The 22,685-nt window shown below is 43.2% G+C and overlaps 1 protein-coding gene across 6 annotated transcripts in view; it reads left to right on the plus strand.

Moving 5' to 3' along the window:
• Positions 1 to 22,011, plus strand: part of nav1a (neuron navigator 1a) — a 99,006-nt gene extending 76,995 nt beyond the window's left edge. For 3 of the 6 annotated variants that reach the window (XM_042097703.1, XM_042097704.1, XM_042097708.1), the window contains 25 exons: positions 3,822 to 4,590; positions 4,685 to 5,110; positions 6,697 to 6,738; positions 6,930 to 7,081; positions 7,415 to 7,594; positions 8,035 to 8,087; positions 8,766 to 8,789; positions 9,611 to 9,688; positions 11,071 to 11,154; positions 12,347 to 12,458; positions 12,587 to 12,708; positions 13,150 to 13,158; positions 13,642 to 13,826; positions 14,075 to 14,237; positions 14,528 to 14,714; positions 14,812 to 14,906; positions 15,088 to 15,180; positions 15,313 to 15,481; positions 15,933 to 16,168; positions 16,371 to 16,525; positions 16,641 to 16,712; positions 16,824 to 17,020; positions 17,222 to 17,340; positions 17,578 to 17,778; positions 18,132 to 22,011. In XM_042097703.1, coding sequence (XP_041953637.1) covers positions 3,822 to 4,590; positions 4,685 to 5,110; positions 6,697 to 6,738; positions 6,930 to 7,081; positions 7,415 to 7,594; positions 8,035 to 8,087; positions 8,766 to 8,789; positions 9,611 to 9,688; positions 11,071 to 11,154; positions 12,347 to 12,458; positions 12,587 to 12,708; positions 13,150 to 13,158; positions 13,642 to 13,826; positions 14,075 to 14,237; positions 14,528 to 14,714; positions 14,812 to 14,906; positions 15,088 to 15,180; positions 15,313 to 15,481; positions 15,933 to 16,168; positions 16,371 to 16,525; positions 16,641 to 16,712; positions 16,824 to 17,020; positions 17,222 to 17,340; positions 17,578 to 17,778; positions 18,132 to 18,227 — 4,019 coding nt within the window. In that variant the 3' untranslated portion in view covers positions 18,228 to 22,011. The remainder of the gene's footprint in view (positions 1 to 3,821; positions 4,591 to 4,684; positions 5,111 to 6,696; positions 6,739 to 6,929; positions 7,082 to 7,414; positions 7,595 to 8,034; positions 8,088 to 8,765; positions 8,790 to 9,610; positions 9,689 to 11,070; positions 11,155 to 12,346; positions 12,459 to 12,586; positions 12,709 to 13,149; positions 13,159 to 13,641; positions 13,827 to 14,074; positions 14,238 to 14,527; positions 14,715 to 14,811; positions 14,907 to 15,087; positions 15,181 to 15,312; positions 15,482 to 15,932; positions 16,169 to 16,370; positions 16,526 to 16,640; positions 16,713 to 16,823; positions 17,021 to 17,221; positions 17,341 to 17,577; positions 17,779 to 18,131) is intronic. The other 3 variants (XM_042097705.1, XM_042097709.1, XM_042097707.1) reach the window with 2 other exon arrangements.
• The last annotated feature ends 674 nt before the right edge of the window (positions 22,012 to 22,685 follow it).

The following is a 22,685-nucleotide window of genomic DNA, read 5'->3' on the forward strand; positions in this document are numbered from 1 at the left end:
TAAGCTACTCTCTTTCTCTCTCTCAGACACTTTCTCAGTCACATTCACTCACACACTCACACTTTGAGACACTCACTGACAATTCTATCTGACAAAACTCACAATGTCTTCTACACACACACACACACACACACACACACACACACACACACACACACACACACACACACACACACACACACACACACTCTCTCTCTTTCTCTCTCTCTTTCTCTCTCTCTCTCTCTCAGTAATGTCTTGTGTGTTATCTCATATGTTGACTGATTTATTCAGTTATAATTCAGTTTTTTAAAATAGTAAATTCTTAGGAGGAATATGGCCATATTTATCAGTATTACCCTTCCGTGTGAAGCAAATTCATGATCTTGTGTTGCATGTGCAATACTCTGTGAGCTCCATTGCAAAAGCACAAATAACCATGGCCATATCATGGCCTCTCAATATGCTTTTTTTTTAGATTTCAGACACTCAAGCGTAGACACGCTGTACAGAAAGCGCCTTATATCTATTAGATCAGCTGCTGGCGTTGGTTGTGACAAAAGCCTAGATGATCCCCTGGTTGTGGTGGAAATGCCTGGTGCAGAATGATGCCCCACTGTGCCATGCTGTGGTTGGGGAGGGCCTTGGCCTCGTGCCAAGACAGCTGTTGCCCACAAACGGCTTTGATAGCACACCAGCACACTTTAAATCACCCATCCCACCCATCTCCCCTTCCTGCCAGGCCCAAAGCGCACAAAGCCTTTGTTTTTCTGTGTCCAGTGGCATTTCTTCCTCCCTCTGGACTCTGTATTTATGGGAGAGAATTTATAGCAGCCATTTGAAGGCCCTGAAAATCTAAAAAAAAGAAACCAGCTATTTGTTTACATGTTTTCTTCAGTGTAACCCTTATGTTTATGACTCTTTTTTTTTTTGGTCACGATACAAGGCCACTCAACTGGCACAGTGAAACCCAGCTGTGCAAACTGTAGGTATTACACTCAAAGAGACCATCTGGACAGTGTATCGCGTGTGTTCTAGCCTCTGAGGACACACGTCTAGGCACAGGTTAAAAGGGTAATATATGAGACATATGTTTTCATATCTGTCCTCACTCGCTGTCAACACTGAAATAATTTAACCATTCACAACATTGCACAAAGCACTGTGAGAAAGCTAAACCTAAATCTGCATTAGAACAGGGTTCTGCACCTTTTGGTGACATGAAATGGTTCAGTATTAAATTCCTCATCTTGGAAAGAAAAGGATTAGTCTATCCGTTGTCAGTCAGTGAATTGCATGCTAAGGAACCAGACAGATTTCTTTTGTTGAAATCATGATGTACTTTGCATGCAATTGAAGGATAAAAAATGAAGGAGTTGAAATGATATTTTAAGAGATCGTCTGGGTCTGAAGGAAAGTCAAAGCCATAGAGCTGTCTACCAGTTGTACAGGCATTGGGCCAACGGGCCACAAGCAAGATTGTCAGCTATGCTAGATGAACAGTTCATCCTTAAGAGAGAGCGAGAGCAAAAGAGGGATAGACAGTGGGAGCGGGAGGGGGAGGGGGGGGTAAGTGCTCATTAGTCTTTCAGCGAGTCTGTAAATGTTAATGTCTGCCTGACGAAAGCCTGTGTCAGCAGCGTCTTCCACGTTCCATGCACCGCGCACACTCTCTGAGGAGAGACTCTCAGATCACGATAATAAGGATTAACCCGCAGAGAGCGGGTCTGGCTGGCTGCACTGACGCGTTTTTGAATTATCTCTGGTTTTAAAACGCAATTCTACCATGGCTCACTGGCAACATATGGTTGATATTTCTAACAGTTGGCCTTATAGCTGATTTATATACAGAAAAGAAGTCTTAAGCAACCAAAATGCAATTATTGCCTTCTGGATTTTATTGTGAAAGGCCTGGGCTCTGATGTGGCTTCGTTTGGCTCAGAGAGAGGACTCTGACATGGAGCTCAGTGTACAGAATGAGGTAGCCTCATTCTCTGACCTCCAAATCTTTTATTCAGCCTTATTGTTTGTTAAGGCTAATATCATGAATGGAAAAAGAAAATATGAAGATGTTTATATTTGGACACTAGTAGAAAGTGAGAAATACAACTTATCCTTCAAGCCAAAAATCAACCAGTTAATGTTTAATTCTACTAGTCTCATTGGTCATCTGACCTCTGTCTTTTTGTCTGTGTTTGTACATTATTATTTATGCCATATAATCTCGTTTTTTCCTCTCCCTGTCATCCATCCACCTGTCTATCCTTACAGACACACAGACACACTCCCTTGCACACACTGTGCTCATTAAGTAGAGAGCCTCAGTCATTTTTTTTTCCTTTTGTGCTTTGCCTTGACCAGTGATAAGGGAATGGGGGGGTGGGGGCGGGGTCGTCAACCATGGCACTCCACAGAAGGCCGGTTGCAATCAGCAACGTCCAGATAATCCAAATGTCCAAATAGGGTGATTTTGAGTTTGATGTTGTTTTTTTCAAGGTAGGAGTCCTCTTACAAAGGATGGAGACATCTTAAGGCGCCTGCATTCACATCCTTTCTAGTGTGTTTCAACCACTTCAGTCCCTTTCCCCCTTTATCCACACTGAAATAATTTAGTCTCTTAATTGACTCTGTCATGTTTGTGACGCAAGATGTTAAATAGTCTTTCAGAAACGACGTTTTAGGCACATTCAGGTTGGGGTTTACATAGCAAACATAATTTTCAAATTTACGAAAGACCCCATTTGTACTTTACCACGTTCCCTTGGGATCAGGCCCACGGTGTCTTTGCCTGCTTGTCATGGATATTTATAAATACTCTTAAGAGGGTCCAGATGGCTGTCACTTTACTGTTGTGTCTCTCAGTATAACGTTCAATTTGGCATTGTTGTGTAACAATAACTTATAATCTCAGGGACAGAGATGGATTTAACGTGTGACAGAAAACTGTTTTTGTTTAAACATAAAGAATTAAAACAAATTATCGACTTGGTAGGAACACCAAAGGAACCTTTTGTGGAATTCTAACGCACATTCAGACATCTGTATCGGCTTACTTCAACAGCATCCATGTGGCCTCTTGTCCACTGCCATACTGGCTGTTAATTAAATTAGGGTCAGAACTATAAACACTTCAGCCTTACTCCACATGGGCTCAGTTTGATGATGGATATCACCCACTGTTCACATTAGCACAGGGAGAGAGAGAGATAGAGAGATAGAGAGGGAGAGAGAGGGAGAGAGAGGGAGAGGGAGCAAGGGAAACGGAGTAAAAGAAGAGAAGCTGGTGATCACTACACAGTCAGAGCACAGGACTGCTGAGCCTGCACACATGCAAATACACACGCACAGGCACACAAAGTGTACACACCTCAGACACACACACACACACACACACACACACACACACACACACACACACACACACACACACACACACACACACACACACACACACTGCACACAACAGAGGAAAGACACTTAGTGCAAAATGTACTTTTCCAGTAGGGTGTGGTAAGAATTTAAAAGCTCTAAGCTCTCTTGCTTCCTGCAGCACCCAGTGAGCTTCTATTTTAGCTCAGGACTGGACATTTTCAGAGTAATTAATAGCAACTGGCCAGGTCTAACTCTATTAGTGAAATGGCATCAGAGGTCGAATGCCATTTACTTTGGCTGTAATTTACAATCATTAGTGCCGAGCAATTTGGTTCTCCTTTGGCTTAAGCTTAATGGATACTGAGAGATGTTTTATGGATGAAGAGGTGTGTTTTGATTAGTTGCATTACACCATTATGGTTTTGCTTTCATGCAACTTTTGATTAAATGTCATTTGTGTTCGTATACAGCTCCAAAAAGCAATGAGAAAGTGGTGGATAAGGCTAAGATGGCCGTGAAGAACTCAGGACTTCAGCGGTCATGCTCCGATGCAGGGAAGGACAGGGGGGAGAACCGCAAGCCGCCGTCCGGCCTGGTGCGTCCCTCTGCAGGGAGCTCCTTTGGCTACAAGAAGCCCACCCCGACGACAGGCACTGCCACAGTGATGACCGCAGGTGGCACCGCCATCTCTGGTGGATCCGCTACCGTTGGAAAGATACCCAAATCTTCGGGCATCCCTGTCAAACCCGCTGTGGGCGGGGGACGAAAGACCAGCCTCGACGTGTCAAACTCGGAGCAAGGTTTCCTGGCCCCTAATGCGCGCAGTAACATCCAGTACCGCAGCCTGCCACGACCTGCCAAGTCCAGTGCCCTGTCACTCGTGGGGGCTCGTCCGGGAGCACGACCAGTAAGCACCACCATAGATGTAGGCATACCCAGCGTAAAGACCTCCTCCATACCTCCCCCATCCAGACTCAAAGAGCCAGGCAGTGGGAAGAGCATGAGCCGGGCCAGCCTCGGAGGAAACGGTCCGGTCAACCAGACGGACCGGGAGAAGGAGAAGGCCAGAGCCAAAGCTGTGGTGTCGGACTCAGAGTGTGGCGATGGGTCAGTGAAGTCCACCAGCTCCACAGGTTCTTCCCAGTCTGCTGTGGACGTTCCCAGCTCCAAACTGCAGGGTCTCAGACAGCCATCAATTGGGGGGAAATTCTCAGACCACTGCTCACCTACACCGCATAGGTAGGATGCTGTGTGTCTTTCATGTTATATTTTAGGTAGCCATCATTGACACATGTTCAAATCTAACATTAATCTCACTTTTTAACATCCCCAGACTATCCAGCAGTAAATCGATTAGCAAACCCGTCCAGTCAGACAATGTCAGCACCAGCAGCGCAGACTCTGGTGTTGGGAGCATTCAGGACAAGCTTCCACCCCGGGTGCCTCCGTACTCAAAGCTGCAGGACCTGGCAGGACTGACCACCACAGCGCCGTGCCTGACCCCGAGCCCTGCCCCGCTTCTCAACGTGAACACGTCCGACTGCTTCTCCAGCACATCCATGAGTCGCAGCACCTCGGGCTCCCCTCTGCTCTACCCCAGGCTCTCTGGCCTGCACCGCAGCATGGAGTCACTGCCCCTGCAGATGAGCGTCTCGCCGGCCGGGGACAGCGGCTCGGACACGGGCTCCAGGCATGAGGACAGAGCCTCGCTCGGCGGCTGGAGCAGTGGCAGCAGGACATCTCTGTCATTGATTGACAGGTACGTCTCGCTTAGGTCGTTTTAATTCCATCCCTGTTCCCTAACGCAGGACCTGTAGCTGCAAGACATATGGGTTGTGCGTCACACTGCTGTAGCTACTATTCAGCAGTTCATCTTCATTTGTGGTTGAAAAACAGTAGGTTTCACTGAAGCTGTAGGATGAACGTGGGTATTTTGAAAAGTGGGAAAAGGCAAAGTGGACCTTTGGTAGAGTGACTGGACAAGACCACCAAATGACCATCTAATTTAGTTCATATGGTGTCATCATCAGTTGCAGACAGTGAAAGTCTGGCCATCTGAATCACCATGCTGTCAGCCTATTTCCCTCTAGCCCCTCTCAGACTGCTCCTTAGCACTCAGAGGCACACTGAATAATAAATCCCCCTCTCTCTCTGTCCTCTCCCCTCTTTCTCTTTCCTCTCTTTCCCTCCCTCCCTCTCCTCTCTCTCTCTCTCTCTCTCTCTCTCTCTCCTCTCTTCTCTCTCTACGGCCGCATGACTTCAGCCCATGGGCATTTCGTACCCCAGTGATTCATTCCACAATAAAGCGTCTGCTCCATGTGCTCCCTGACAGGGGCACGGGCCTGAATTTCCTGTCTGGACGCAGGCCTCCCGCTGCCCCTGCTGCTGTTTATGCGCTCGTATGCCCCTCACCCAGCTATCCTTAAATCTTCACCCCCTTAGAGGGACTGGTAGTCAGCCACTGCTCTTTATGAGTTTATGGGCTTTATGAGGTTTTGTTCCCCTCCGGGATATGTGTATGTAAGAGTGGATATAGTGCCATCTAATGGTGAGTCCAGACATAATGCAGACCTCTGAAATTCATCTGCACATAGGAGAAAATACTGCATGTGATGCATTGCTTTATTGTGCTACTAAAAAAGAATCAGGTACAAATCAAAGCAGAGGGACTAGACAAAAGTGATATTGGAATGAGTTTACTGAATATTGGTCAGTGATTGACTAATGTATTGACTAACATAGCCAACATAGCCTATCTTTTAGATCTGTATTGATTTGTAAAGTACCAATTGAGAGTAATATTGCATGCTGTAAAGATGCACCTCTGCTTATGCTTGTTCATATGGACCAGATAGGGAGTTGACATTGTATGCGCTGGAATGAACACACATCCTTGTGCAGTATGTGCAAAAACAAGACAGCTGCAAGGTCACTGCAAGCGCACTCTCCTCCGAGAGAATGGCCGACTCTCACATATATCAAGCCCTATCCCGGCCCAGATTGGGGCCAGGTCTGCTCTACAGTCAGCAGTTTTCCAGGTCCCCATTGTCCTCACACCCCTGTTCAGTACATTTCCCCTTCCAGCCACCAGGCACCCTGTAGAGGAACAAAGGCAGTCCACATGCCAACAAAGGAGGGGCTATTATCACTAAATGCTTATTATCTGTATCTCCCCAGACTGAACTCTTAATAGAATGTAAATTTGCTCAGCCTGTTGTAATTAAAATGTCTGTTTCCTTCCACGGAGTGACATTTGATTGGCTCATTTCTTGGCATATGCAGTCTTCAGAGCTCTGAAATGGTAATTTAGTTTCTTTTGTCTTTCCTTTTTTCTTACTCCTATAGCACACAAAGGGATAGAAACACTCTCCCAAAGAAAGGATTAAGGTATTTATATTAAACCTATTCAATCTATTCACAGATCAATTCAGTGCTATTTTTGTCTAATGCAGATAACATCATATATGTAGATGTATGCATTCATGCACTTATCAAATCTTTTGTAAATTAAATTGACAGTATGCTTCTTGAATGACTACATATTTGTGTAATACTGCCCCCTATCTCCCCAATTGCAGTCAGTACAGCAGCGCCCAGTCTGAGGATGAAAGCAAAGAGAGGCGTCACTCTCACACCATCATGAGTCTCGCAGAGTCGGCCAGTCCCCCTCAGCTGCCCTCTCCCATCTCTCTGCCCATGTCCTGTGGCAAGAGCCCACTCACCAACGTGGGTAAGTGCCGTGCTATGCCACTCCTACTCGATCCCCTGGCCCGTTGCCAGTGTTGATGGCAGATGATTTTTCAGCGGTGTCAATTTATCAACACATGTTTCAGCAGACATCGAGTAGACAACTTTGAGTAGAGTTCAGTCAACACTGGCTGGACACATGTCGTTGTCAAGGCATCGTTGTGTCAGTGGACCTTTTAGATGATACTGACCGTAGTCCAGTTGTAATTGATGAGAAATGTCTGAGCCTCTATCAGACTTCCAGGTCTACATCCTTACTGTCTTGCTCCCTTACTGCCTCTTTGGCCCCACTGATCACGTTTCTATTGCCCCACAGTGGCCCCCAGTCCAGGGAGTGGTACCCCCAGGATGACCCGGTCCAACAGCATCCCCACCCATGATGCCGGGTTTGAGCTGTACACTGCCTCCCCGCTGGGCAGCACCCTGTCCCTGGTGGAGAGACCCAAGAGCATGATCCGCTCGGGCTCCTTCAGGGACCGAGATCCCGGGGATGATGGTGAGGACACTGTTGCTTGATAGAGGAAACACATAGAGTTGTGTACAGTCTAACTGCAAACAAATAGGGAATCTTTATAACTGTGGTTGATTTTCATCATCAATCATAATCAATCATTGCTGTGTTCATTAATGCAATCATGCATTGATAGTATGATGTTATTATGATATTAGTCCAATTCATTTTAATTTCATTAATCAGTGAAAATTATTATATATGAAGAAGGTGTCAACCAGGCAACCATCTGTAATGTGCAAACAAGAACAACCTGGATTGCTTATCAAGTTCTCATAGTTTTTCCTAAATAATGTGTAAACAGTCTGGTCTAGTCATGGGTGTGTTGTTTGCTGTAACTTGCATATATGGTGAAATCCACAACTTTTTCCCTCCCTCTTTTTCCCTCCATGTCATTCGGCCTTCTGGTCACATGCTGTCTCCAGTTCATGGCTCCATGCTCTCTTTGGCATCCAGTGTGTCTTCCAGCTATTCCTCGGTAAGTCAAGCCTGCTGACTGTAACAGAAGTTGTCCTGGGGTAGATATCTGTCACACACGAAGCCTCTCAGACCCTCTCGAGTGTGCAGCATGTGATCCGATTTGCAGCGCTTGTCCAGAGACCTGCAGCGCTGGCCAATTTTTGCCATTCTTTGCACGCAGTCGAGACGGCACAGTTCAGAGTGAGAAGCTGAGGGGTTTATAGGTCGACCCTGATGGGGGGGAGGGGGCAGTGTAGATGGGGCCTCTGATTCCCAGTGGAGGTTTGTTTGTATTGATACAAATCAATGTGCTGTCATGCATTTTCACTGTTCCTGACTAAGTGATCTAGAGATTGGCCACCACATGGATGAACAAAAGGCTTTGACAAAATCCTTATGACATTTTAACAGTACTCTGTGTTTGTAACCACACACAAACACACACACACACACACACACACACAAACTTCCTTTTTTGCTTCACCCTATTTATTTGCTGTGTTGTCACCACCCAAGTGTTTGTTTATGCTGTGACTGGTGACAGCACAGTGCTTCTACTGCTTACAATGACCCAGTGTTGCTTTATTAGCATTCCTCTCTGCACCTCACTGCTTCAAGTGGTCTTAGACTGCAGTTCTGATAGCGCAGTAGCTTTTAGTGGCTTATTCTCTTTCTCCCCTTTGTCCTGCTCTCCCAGGCTGAGGAGAGGATACAGGGCGAGGTAAGTTTCTCTCTTTCTTTCACTCTCTCTCTTTTTCTTTTTCTGTAACCTTCACCTTTGTCTTTGCATCTTCCATCCGTTTCCATCGTCCTCCAAGTACTTGCTTAGTACTTGATCCTTCCTGCCTTGCATTTTCCACTCTGCATAAACCATTCTCCATAGTCCACTCTCCGTTGTCCATATTAAGTGTCTGTGTCTTTGTGAAGGATTCACTCATTCATACAGCTGCAATATATCCACCTCTAATATTACTTTATACCCCTAATGCATATGAATAGTACTTCAGAAACAGTTTTTGTTCCAAAAAAAGAAATTACACAAATATTTCACAGATCTAGGGAGGGGAAGACATTTTCCACATACGTTTGCCAGTAGCTAAATATACTGTACGCAAAGTAATACAGTATGCCATGATATTTTAGTCACTTGGCATACGTCAGTGAATAAATATGTCTACTTGAGGTGTTATATTCACTTCTTTGTCAGGTGAGAACACAAACCTGTTTGGACCAACACTAATGACTATCATAGCGTGTTTGTGTTATTTATGGTATAGTGTACTAAAACACCTCTGAGGTTCAGTGAGTTTGCACAGTGACTTGTTTTTTGTGTGTGTATTTTGTGTGTGTGTGTTCCTCATTGGTGTTGTGTGTGCCTGTTTGTGTATGTGTGTATATATGTTTAGATCCCATCTGTTCAATGCATCCTCTTTATTTTGTGTTATTCATGAATCAAGCCTGCGTACACACACATCTGCTTGTATCATTTGTCATGATCATGCGCTTGTTTGTAATGTAATGATTGTGTCCCTCTCCCTACAGCAAATCCGTAAACTGCGGAGGGAGCTGGAATCCTCCCAGGATAAGGTTGCCTGTCTAACCAGCCAGCTGTCTGCAAACGTACGTACCTTAAAGCCTCTTTTGTCTGCCTTTAATTATCTTGTTTTCTTTATGATCGTTTGTATGTTTACCTCGTTATGACCCTCATCCGGTAATCATGAATTGGAACAGAATGTGTGGATGAAAGCTGAGCTGTTTCTGCATATACAGTACAACATGGGCATGTGGAAGATGAGTAGGCTATTGTGCACGAAAGAAGAAAACGACACACAAGTGCAATTGAAAGTACAGTTGGGTTGGCGTGCAGTCATGTGTGTTTGGTCACTCGGATGAGATGAAGTTTCCTTGTCGCCTCCAGCTGTGTCTGTGGGGGGGGGGGCAACAAACAGCAGTAGCCTGTGCAGATGTAGGCTACTTATCCTGAACAGAGCTGAGTAACGTTACGGTGACCGTGCCAAAGGGAAGCCATGTCACATGATACCAACATGCGGTCATATGCTAGTTTGAACAACTGCTGCCGTGGCCCGCGACCTTTCCCGATTTAATCAAGTCACCACGTTGTCAACAGATTTCTCATGTAGCTCCAGAGAAATAAATCGATTTATAAGATGAAGGACGATCGCAAATCATGCTTTTTGATGTGTTTATTGCAAGGACACTTGGTTAATCCAAAAAACATGAATCATCAATGCCACTTTTGCTAATTGTAAATCATGTTTTTCTTCACACAGAGTTTAGTACCCAACTTGAAATTAGCCTTCCAAACTTACATTTTTTTAAAAAGGTGTCACTGTTCATCAGAGCAGTCAGTTTTACTATTTACTATATGATGGATGCAAGCCTTTTTCTGAAAATAGCTTGCCTACAGACAGTGAACCAGGTGAAGCTATTCAGACATTTTTGATTGTGGAAAACTTGTTTACTTACGTTTTGAACGTAATTATTTATCGTCCAGATCATTGGAAGTACACTGACACCTACCAGTCTCTCTCCTGTTCAGAAATCTGGGGATAAAAAGTAGAGAAGTGTTATTAATAACCTACATTCCCCTGCATTCATCTGTAATCTGTCCTTGAAGGGAAAAGGCTGGGTTGAACAAAGGCAGCTTTTTTTGCATCATAATCTATTCTCACTCTGCACTGTCTTTGCATAGCATTAATCAGACAAGGGAGCTACACACCACTATTCTCTGATTCTTGTTCCTATAATGCGTGCCCTAATTTTAGCTGCATATTCAGCTTTTATGAAGAGGTGTATTGCGGCAGGAAGACATAAAAAGGTGGAGGAGCTGGCAAAGTCATTCCTTAGATATGTCTAAGGGTGTAGTTATTAGTCTTATATATTACTGAGTTCCCAATTCAGAGAGGAAATTAAAATTGTTATTACTTTGCAGTTGTTTAATGAGCCGTGTTGAATTAAATATTGAATTATTTTATTTGCAGGCGAATCTGGTTGCAGCATTTGAACAGAGTTTGACCCTCATGACGACCAGGCTGCAGTCGCTGTCCATGACTGCTGAACAGAAGGTAGGTTTGAACCCCTCATGACCTCCAGGGACCTCAGTCCAGCACAGATAACCATCTGAGCACTAAGGAGCAGGTCAACACCACCAATGGTGGGGGATGAACGATCCAGGGCATGCTGAGAGGACTGAAATCTGATGATGATGAAAAAACAGACAGTGCAGACATCACAAGTTTACCCCTAGTGCTATCGCTTACCAGGCTGCTGATGTAATGGCAAGGGAACCTGAAAGTATGTCCCAACTTGCCACTCCTGACCTAGTTGTTGTTGTTGATCCCCCCCCCCCCCCCTCCCGCTAAGATCTCTACTCAGGGATTCATGCTGTTAAAAGGGACTTTCCCCTTACTATTATTGCCATCATTGCCATTCTTGTTCTCAGGGGATTTGGTCTCAGCATGTGTAAATTACCCTGAGACTATGTTAACTGCTAATAGTTTAAATTATGTAAATGTACATTAGATAGTCCAATAAATAGACCACAATAGGATTGGATCCAAGCACCTGTAATCATCTGAACAGATGTACTGCAGATGTTCCATTGTTCAGGAGATATGGAGTGGTTCCCTTAAATATCTAAAAGTCAAAAACTCAGAACAAAATGCCTGAGGTGCATCCTGATAAATAATCTATATTTCTACTCCTCTTTGTGTACCCACGTGCCTGCAGAATAAAAAGCACTGTGACCTCATATGTTCACTGAAGTGGAACACCAAATTAGGGTCAAATGATGGTTTGAGGGGAGGGGGGTGGGGGGCTGTAGGCTCCCCCTTTTTACAGTGATGCCCATAAAGCCTATCTGTGCCCCCATATTCTCCCTCAGGGCAAACAGTCACATTTCCAACATTCCGGATGCCCTGCACTCCCATTGCTTTAGTGTGGATTCCTTAAGTGTAGAGAGGCCCCCTCCCTGCTTTTGTTCTTAGCTATTTAATGGAAGGCTGCACTGGATTGCTCAGAGGATGCTCTTTGTCTGGGCTCCTTTTCAATGATCCATGAAAAAGAGGAGACTCTGTTACAGTACTGACATTATTAACCTCCCAAAACACAAGTGGCAGTGGAGGACCTCTGTTAACGGCAGCCATTGTGGTCACTGTAACAGTGACTGTCGTATGCAGGCTATGAAAAGCATTGTGAGTCAGTGGAGGAGAATGAGCAGGATGGGTGGCCTTACAGTCATTCTTTTCTCCTCTTCAGGACTCGGAGTTGCAAGACCTGCGTGACACCATCGAGTCCCTAAAGACCAAGAACCAGGAGGCCCAAGAAGTTATACATGGAGCCCTTAATAGCCACGAGAACGGTCCAAATGGTGAGTACCGGTACCTTAGGTCTTAAACCTGACTGGGTAATGGTGAAAAGTGCAGGCTTTATGAGAATGAATGGAGATTGTGGTGGCGAGATGATGACGTTGACGAGCGTCTGTCGCCTGCCCCACAGAGTTGCGGATGAGGAGGCAGAACTCTTCAGAGAGCATCTCCAGTCTCAACAGCATCACCAGCCACTCCAGCATAGGCAGCCTCAAAGAGCAGGAGGCCAAGAAGAAGAAGAAGAAGAGCTGGGTAAGAGCACATGCACAAAAACACTTTTTTATTTACAAAACACAGAGAAGTGAAATATGGTGGTGGTAAAAGCAGACATCCACGCTATGGACTGCAGTCAGATACTGCACATACTCGCTTATCAGAGGTACTGGTATGCATGAAGGCTTATACCAGTTGCTTGAAAGATTATACTGTTATGTTACTCCTGGTCCTATACACTCTGTATCTTCATCTCTCAGTAAATGTTTGATCGTGGGAAACATTTTTACATAATATTTTGAATTACGGTAGTAAGACTAGTTTTACTTGATCCATTATGCTTACCTACTCATGACAAAGCAATATGATTGTGTTTGCTTTATAAATAATATTCAAAAAGATGTACCCTCTTCCTGGAGTGTGTGCCCAGTCTGATCCTAGTATTCCCTTATCTGTCTTTTTTTTCTGTAAATGGTAAAGGTGGTTGAGGTGAGTGTCTTTCTGACCAGCCTGTTCCAGATTATGTCATATGCAACGGATTGTTATCGCCAGCGTCATGGATGTCTAACACTCATTTCATACAACTTGCTGATTCCTAACTTCAATAGTGCCATGTATTTGTAAGGCTCACTGGCCATCCACTTGGTTATAAATGGAATCTGTCGTTTTGTCATGTCTTGCTTTTTACTAATTTTACCGAGATGTCTGAAACAAGCTAACATTTAAATCATTGGTCACACTAACAAAAGCAAGGATGTCTAATCCTAATTCCATGCCTGTTCTCCTACTGTATGACCATAAACGCTGCAGCGAACGCTGCTGAATGTACTGCAATTACTCTAGAATGATATCTGCTTCGGAAATGATCAGGGAGATCAGCTTTTACAATGTACCGCCATATCATTTAAACTGCAAAAGTAAATGAGTCTTGATAGCAAAATAATAGCCATGTGTATCCCTCATTGTCTGCAGCTGAGGAGCTCTTTCAACAAGGCTTTCAGCATCAAGAAAGGCTCCAAGACTGGCTCTTTCTACTCAGACATTGAGGAGATCGCCACTCCTGATTCCTCTGCCCCCAACTCCCCCAAACTTGTCCACGAGGGCGGGGAGAACCCGGACCAGCTTCCTGAGCAGACTGTGTCAGCCACCTCATCCATGTAAGTGCTTATCTTGTTCTCAGCAACTCTATTTTTAAACTATCTATCGCCCCACCTTATCTTTTGATGCGCCTATAGCTTGTCTGGTACTCAACCGTGCCGGAAATGCAAAGGGCACTTAAGGTGCCTAAGCGCTGTATATTAAGTTTCTTTGGATTGAAGGTGCCTGCCAAGTGTAATAGAACCGCTGTGCAGCTATAAAGTTCCCTTGTTGTAACTTGGCATGCTGACTGGGATGCTATTTACAGAATCTTCGAAACGAGCGAGGAGAACGAAAACGATGAGAAAGTTGTGTCCGACCTTCGCTCTGAGCTCTGGGAGAAGGAGATGAAGCTGACGGATATTCGCCTGGAGGCCCTGAGTTCAGCACACCAGCTCGAGCAACTGCGAGAGGCCATGAATAGCATGCAGGTTTGGAGAACCATTGCATACTCTATGCATCTTTGTATCATAAGTGTATGCAAAGGGTTTATATCATGCTTTTATAGTCATATGCATTGAAAATGAATTGAGTCATAATTACACACATAAAGCAATATTATGATTATGATGTCTTTTGAGTATAAATATTTGTTGAGCAGAATAGCCTGACCCAGAGTTGAGAGATTCCTCTGTTCTCGCATTATTGCTCCCCAGAGACAGACAAAAGTGTGAGACCTATTGCAGTCCTCTTGACATGATCACACTTTTTTCTCCCCCAGTCGACTGTGGAAAATCTGAAAGCAGAGAACAGTCAGCTGAAGACCGGAACCCCGACCACTGGACCGTCCATGTCCACGTCCCAGCCCTCGGGTCTGTCATCGTTACTGGGCTCGTCACCTCAGAGGTCCATGAACATGTCCCTCACCAAGTCCTTCAGTCTCAGCCTTAACGAGTGCAGCGACCCTGGTAAGGACCGAGGGCACATCATCACAGTCAATAAAGTAAAGGTCAGCGGGGTTGTTTTTGTGACACTAATTGTGACTCTTTATTTATTTGTCTGCAGAAATCACACCCATAAACATGCTGAGCCTGTCTGCTCAGAGAGATAACGTTTCTGTGCGTGTGGTGGTCCGCATAGACCACACACCCTCAAAAGAGGTAGGCCAAACAGAAAACATCTTTCATGCACATTTGAAGTCAGTAAAAAAATCATAAGGAAATAGGTCATCTCTAACACTTCATATTTCATTCTTAGGTTTGACTGATGCTAAAGAATTACCGGTAGAAATCTTTGTGTAATTTCAAACCATCCTCACTGTGCCTTCATCCTTGTTTACAGACAAAGCAGCAGGACTTTTACATTGGCTCTGCGAGAATTAATGCTAAAACTGACTGGCTGAAGCTTGATAAATTCATCATGCTGGCTTTTACGGTGAGTCGACTATTGTCATAATGTAACATTTGACATTGAGTAGCATTTGTATTTCTTATTAATAATAACTAAAAATAAAAACAACTGTACTGTCACGTAATACATTGTTGTCTTCTTTTTCACAATCTCCAGGACTACATCAGCAAGGTGGACCCTGCCTCCAGCATGGGCCTGTCCCCCGACTCCATCCACAGCTATGACATCTACCACACCCAGAGGGTGCTAGGGACCGAGCCTCCGGAAAGCACACCGGCTCACTGCTTGGGCAAAGGGCCCGGCCGCATCACCGTGTCCCTGAAGGGTAAGTAGCAGGACAGTCTGTCTCACACCTCTCTAGGTCTGGCTTTAGTTCTCAGATTTATACCCCTCCACAACTGGAAGGCCATTATACTATTAGTGCTAATCTGAATCAGATCCAGAGGGTGAAATAACCGGTGAATTGCATACCTCCTTTATTTGATTACTTAAGGATTAAGTCTATTTTAGTTTAAGTCTAAGTCGATCTACTCCGACAACCTTCTTTTTCCAGTTTTGATTCTAGGGCATGTTCACATTTATACTGATATATTGATGCATTTAGAGACTGAAAAAATGTGCGATGCTAGGTCTCACCACCACTATAGCAATGGTATATAAATACCATCATGACCAATTTAGTAGGATTATATGGTGTACTTCTATACTTCTATCTGTGTGTCATGTCAATGTCTCTCTTTCTGTCTGTCTGTCTGTCTGTGTGTGTCCATCTGCAGGCCTGAAGGAGAAGTGTGTGGACAGCCTTGTGTTTGAGACGCTCATCCCCAAGCCCATGCTGCAGCACTACATCAGTCTTCTGCTCAAGCACCGGCGCCTGGTCTTCTCTGGGCCCAGCGGCACGGGCAAATCCTACCTCACCTCACGCCTGGCCGACTACCTGCTGGAGCGCAGCGGGCAGGAGCCGGCCGCTGGCGCCGCCGTCACCTTCAACATGCACCACCGCTCCTGCAAGGTGAGGGCACCCTGCAGGGCATATGGTGCCGAAAAATTAAGGGAAAAAATTAAAGTGGAAGTCTGTGGAAAGACAAATGAGACTAAAAAAAATTAGCACATGCTACTTAGCTCAACTGATGGAATTAGCAACAACAACAAAACAAAATCATCTATCCTTTTCCATGCTTTGCTTATCTGGGTTGTTTTTTCCTCTTCTATAGGATCTTCAATTATATCTGTCCAACCTGGCCAATCAGATTGACCGAGAGATCAGTACTGGCGATATCCCACTGGTGATTATTCTGGATGATATTAGTGATGCGACTGCCATAAGTGAGCTCGTCAACAGTGCCCTTACATGCAAATATCATAAATGGTAAGAGCTGCACAGACTGTGTTTTACATTGAAATGAATCAAATCATCATACAGTTAATCATCATGATTTATGTATTTGAATTCAGGTTTAACCTTTGTTTTTGTTATATCACAGCCCATATATCATTGGAACAACAAATCAGTGTGTGAAAATGGCATCTAATCATGGCCTACATCTTAGCTTTAGGTAAGCTTACACAACTATGCCACAATAAGTGCTGATAACTGTTACTAAGAAAACATTATTTTACAATATGTAATGGATATTTGATTGAATCATTCTTGTTTTCTTTAAAAGGATGGTCACGTTTTCCAACAACGTGGAACCAGCAAATGGATTCCTAGTGCGTTACTTGCACAGGAAGCTAATTGAGTCTGAGAACGAAAGCACTTTGACCAGTGAGGAACTCTTACGGGTGCTGGACTGGGTCCCCAAACTCTGGTACCACCTGCACACTTTCCTGGAGAAGCATAGCACTTCTGATTTCCTTATAGGTAAAGACTTTACAAAAGCACAACCTGCCAATGTGTTCCCTAGTGTGTTATTCTTTGCAGAACAAAACATATTGTACCTCAGTTATCCCTTTACACAAATGAAGATATTATATATTGCAGTATAAAGTATTTTATGAACTGTTGTAGTAATAACATGTAGTAGGATTAGAGAGGAACTCATTGCTCCGGTCTCCTCTCTAGGCCCTTGCTTCTTCCTCTCCTGTCCGGTCACAGTAGAGGAATTCCGACCCTGGTTCATTGACCTATGGAACCAGTCCATCATCCCATATTTGCAAGAGGGTGCCAGGGATGGCTTAAAGGTGGGCTACTATAATATAATATAAATGTATTGACAAATATTTTGTGTGCTATATGCAGCCTATCACATTGAGAATTTGTAAATGATAATTTAATTATTAGGCATGCCTTTATTTTGCTGAGAGTAATTATTACATCGAAAAATATGTTTTTGTGGCTCTTTTGGTAACCTAAGCCCATTTGAATGATTTGTGGTAATGTAGTATCATGTGATGTAACATAGCATTGTTGTGCTACAGGTACAAAGGCAGAGGCCAGCGTGGGAAGACCCAGTAGAGTGGGTGAGGGACACACTCCCATGGCCGTCAGCCCAGCAGGACCAGGCCAAGCTCTTCCACCTGCCTCCCCCCACAGTGGACTCCAGCAGCTCCGGGCAGCCCTGCGAGGAGAGGGCGGCCAAGGAGGCGCCGCTACCCAGCTCACTGGAGTCTGATCCGTTGGTGAGTTTCATTCAAGACAAAAAACAGAGGGTAGCAATTAGGGTGATGATTGTGATCAGATGGGGATAAGACCACAGAACAAATGGCAAATGGAGCATAAAAGCACATGGCAATGCAATACACACAATGGCCAGCAGGGTGGCCAACAGTCCCAGTTTATGCAGGTGTACTGAAAGCAGGGTACTCCATTATTATGCCGTTGCTGTATATAGTATGGAATTATGTATGCTGGTAGCAAAGTGATGGTGATTTGCTCAGTGGTCTGTCTCAAAATGGCAGATCTCTGAACTTCAAAATGACTAAATGTATTATAAATTCTCATACACTGTCTTTTGTCTATCTCCATAACCCAGATGGCTATGCTGCTAAAACTCCAAGAGTCTGCCAACTTTGTTGAGTCACCTGAAGCAGACCTCTTGGGGGAGCCCAACTTCCAGGCCACACTATGATCTTCAAATCACCATAGAGACCATCCTCTTGCCATAAAGACTGATCACGCGCCACAAAGATTGACCGTTCGCTAAATGGCTTGGGCTGTTATCCATTCTCTCACATTGTTGGTTCACAGTCCCCATTCCTTCCCCTACTGTTGAGCCCAGTTATAAGTGGAACACTTTTGTATACTGTCCTTTTTTCTTCTTCCTCGAACAGCTGGTCAAGCTTATCTGAGTTGGTTCACCTCCCGGTGTAAGGGAGTGGAGTAGTCTTGTTACATTTGGCACCAAATGTACGACAGTAGACTGTTGCCCTATTTGCTCCCGCCCTTTCCTTGTTTAAATGAACAAGTGTTTGGCAATCACCAAAGTACCCCTGGGTGATTATCCAGACATCCCTTTGGAGCCGGTAGCCGCTCCCTCTTAGAGACAGCTGCTGACTGGATATGTAACAGTTGTCATTCAGTGTGCGTCACCACTCCAGACTGTTAGTTATTTATAATTTACAACTTATCACTACTCAGCTTGTGATCTTTCCCTGTATACTATTTCCCCCATTGTTTACACTGATCTTGCTGCACCTTAGTATTTCCTTTGACATATACGCCCCCATACAGTTATCAGGACCAAGGGCAAAGTTGGTCAGAAACGCTCAAAACATGACAGTTAATCACAAGAAAGGAAAGAGATCAGTATCATGCTCCTTTTGCTTCTGCTTTACATACAGGCTTCATAAGTTCAGGCCACACCCAGTTTCTTTCCCATTTTCAGAAATCAAATGAGGGAGCAATTGGTATATTGTTTGGTGATGGTGGTGTACAAACAAACATATAGGTGAATAATCCTGTTAATAGTTTTTATGGAACAAATAACCTGGATTTTGAATCCCAAACTGGGATACAGTAAACATTCAATAATCAAGTTGTTTGGGACCAAGCCACACTTATGCAACTTATTCAATATAATGTATGGTGCTCAGACAACCGCCTTATATGTTTCTCAGTCATGATTTATGATGTCACTAACATACAAAATCATAGCTATTCCTCATTGAAAAAGGAATGATCATTTGTACCATGCACAGGTTGCAGGTTAACACTTTAGATCGTTGTGTCACGCTGATCACTTTTACATGTTCTGTTGTACCAGATACAGTAGGTCTGTAAATAACACACAGTGTTCTTCGGTGAACCACACAGTGTTCATTTGGGTTCCTTTTTGTCAGACTGATTGAGCAGCACAGTTTGAAGAAAACAGCTTGGACTCTAAAAGTGCGGTTAACGCACAGCAATATCAGCTGTGTGGACTATTTTGCCTTCATGTAGCTCGCTAATGTCACTGGCGCAATGCTAATCTTCCAAAGGGGGGTACTTATCATGCCATCGTGGTGTCATGGCATGTCAACATATTTCTCATGCTACATTGTTTGCTCCTCAATTCGGTTCCACCAAATACCACTCAATGGAAGCGAGAAGTTCTTTTTTTTTAAAAAACATGCATTTGTGTTGCTCAACATTCTTTACATTATTGTAATGTAGGGAAAATGTTACGTGAAAAGAAAAAAAAGAAACCACACGAAAATGTAAGAATGTATATCAAACTCTTGGTGACCTCGCTCAATTTCAGATTGTTCAAAATATGTCCCAGAAAGAATATAACAGGTATGGCCTTGTTAGCATATTGATTCTATCTTGAGCCTCAGAGCATGATTGTAGAAAGCATGATATGTCCGAGCATTTACCATTTGATGATATAAAAAAAGATTTCAGTCCTACTCCTGAAATGAATCAAACAAAACCCAAGACATGAAAAGTAAGATAAGCCATGTTTGATTCAAACCATGGAAAGGACCATCTATATGTCAATGGCTTTCTGACTTTCATTTTCAAATACTCTAAGCTTTCTGTAGTGAATTATCAGCATGGCCACACTTGATTGGTCGACAAAAAACATGGTAATGTGTGATATTACAGTGTTTATAATGGTGACTATATGACAGTAGTGCACTACTGTAGAAATACTCCTATAGTTTACCCTATGAGGAGGTTGAAACAAAGTGCTTAAAATCGGAATTGGTTTTGTCTTAAATAGTGTGCCTTCAAGTGAATGCACTGATAGTTCGCTATAATTGCCATTGCAAGTGTTGCATGCTTAGATATATGACCTTGTCAGCCAAATATGCCATTTACTGTAAGCCAACAAGCCTATCATAAGAGATGATGCTTGCAGATTCTGTGATATTATTCTCAGACGACCCAGCATAGGACCTTTTCTATGTCATTTTATAAGATGATTTATAAAAAAATACATACCAACCTGTCATCTGTAAGTATAGTAGTCTTAAGGTAAATACACACACACCTATAAGAATTCACTGTAAATGTAACATCTGTCCAAAAATGTGTCATGTAATTCCATTCATATTAGCGTTATAATATCAACAATAACAAAACTACCCAGGAGCTCGATAAACTGCCACTAATGTTATATGTAACCATTCTTAATTTCAACATAAAATCCTGCAGATTTATTCAAGTTTCCCCTAGGTTGCTTTGCTCAATGGAAGTCTCAGACAAGTGATATTTTAAGATGGCATTTAAAATCAAGTCGGCCTGTTTACAACAGTAGTCATCTAGGTAACTGTCAAGCACTTCAGGCATCCCTGTTAGCCTGTGGTTGAAGATGAGTTTTCAACTGTCAAACATGTGCCTAAGTGAGGTAATAGCATTCAAGTGATCAAGAGTGCTTAAAACAATGAACTCCCTTGTGTGTAGCAGATGACTGGAAAAGTGTTGAACACATGCAAGCTTTCATTTCTTTCTTCTTCCTATATTATGGCTCCTCCTTACCCCTCCCCCCTACTCAAGTTTGAACATTGCTGCTTTTTGTGTATGTTACCCCGTGTGTTGAAATTGTTGCTCTAGTCTAGAGATGTTGAATGGTTGGACGGTTCAGCAACTTCTATTGGCTTTGAATGCTACAGTTACGAGAGACCTTTCATCAAATTCCAAGAGATTTGATTTTCTCTGAGCCATTTGGTCCTATGCGTTTGATCTTATGGATGTGCTGTTATGTAATTACTATTTATTTATTTGCTTTATGACACTGAAAGACTATTAAATAACAGATGTTTTGCTTTAAAAGCTGCAGTATCTGGACTACTATCCAATATACTTACGAGTCCTACATTAATCACCTTATAGGGTGGAGCGGAATAAAAAGGCTATTGACAAATAAGACCCTCATTGCCAAAGCCAACAGAGGTTGCCGAAGCATCTTATGGAGGTTTTAAAAACTGTGGATGTGACAACAGTGAAATGATGTGACTGAGATGTAAAATAAGCAATGCTGAAGCTGCCGTGCAAGCTGCCACAAGTGTTAGGAATGCGTGTCAGCTTGGTTGATTTGCTTAAATTGCATTAGAAGACCTTTGTATCCCTCTGGGGGAGTTTAAAATAATGTTTATTTTGTTTCTTTCTTCTTGTTCTTCTTACTTTTTGAAAAAGGAACTTGTTTTCTTATGAAATTCTTTGTAAAACTTTCTACTTTGTACAGAACACTTCAGATGTAAACAGTGTATATAGTTGCCTCATTCGCGACAACAATCACATTCAAATAGATGTTAAAGGAGAAAATCTAGCTCGGAATTGTTATATGAGGGACAAAGATTGATTTGTTTTTTTATGTCTGCGCTGAAGGTCCTAAATCCAAAAAGGGTCCTTAAAGGCATGTTTTGGAAGTGGAAAGTTCCATCCATTTAACATGTTCAGTTCTCTCAATAAAGTCATGCCATTCTTTATTTTCGAGTCACTCTTATATTGTGAAGATTTATTGCTTACTGTTTACAATATATAAAGGTAATATGTATACTTCATGTATTGTATTACGTAACCGACTCATTGTGCAGAGTTTTATCCAGGCTATTAGCAAGCACAATTGTGTTGTCTTCTTTACTTAGGCTACAGTAGCTTTTTCTGGTAACTCATAGCTAATAATTGAAAGGACCGTAATTTGAGCTGTTCTGTCTGGTCTTCAGTCCAACACACATGAGATGACATCTTTGGACCTTGGTCATAAATGAAAAAAAAATGTAATTCACAACAGGAGAGAGATCCCTGATAATAAAAAGCACTGAACTGCCTTAATATCTCATTAAAACTCAGATTCCCACAAATCCTTAGCCTAATAGCCTAATGGTTAATATGCATGGGTTCCAGTAAAAAAAAGTAGAATACCTGAAAGTAATAATAATATTTGGAATAATAGTCCCCCAGCTATGTACATATCAAATCAATTATACATGAACAAACCTAGGATACCATAGGTGGTGGCCACTGAAATCATGTGGCTGAAATTAGAAACTTTGCTCTAGAATAGGTCACAAATCAGCCTGATTGGCAGTGTTGTCAGTGCCCCCTAACCCAAACACATACATTATTAGAGACGGATGCTTTGAGGAGACCAACAGCTGTC

Source organism: Alosa sapidissima, chromosome 7 (genome assembly GCF_018492685.1).
Source record: "Alosa sapidissima isolate fAloSap1 chromosome 7, fAloSap1.pri, whole genome shotgun sequence".
Taxonomy (NCBI): Eukaryota; Metazoa; Chordata; class Actinopteri; order Clupeiformes; family Clupeidae; genus Alosa; species Alosa sapidissima.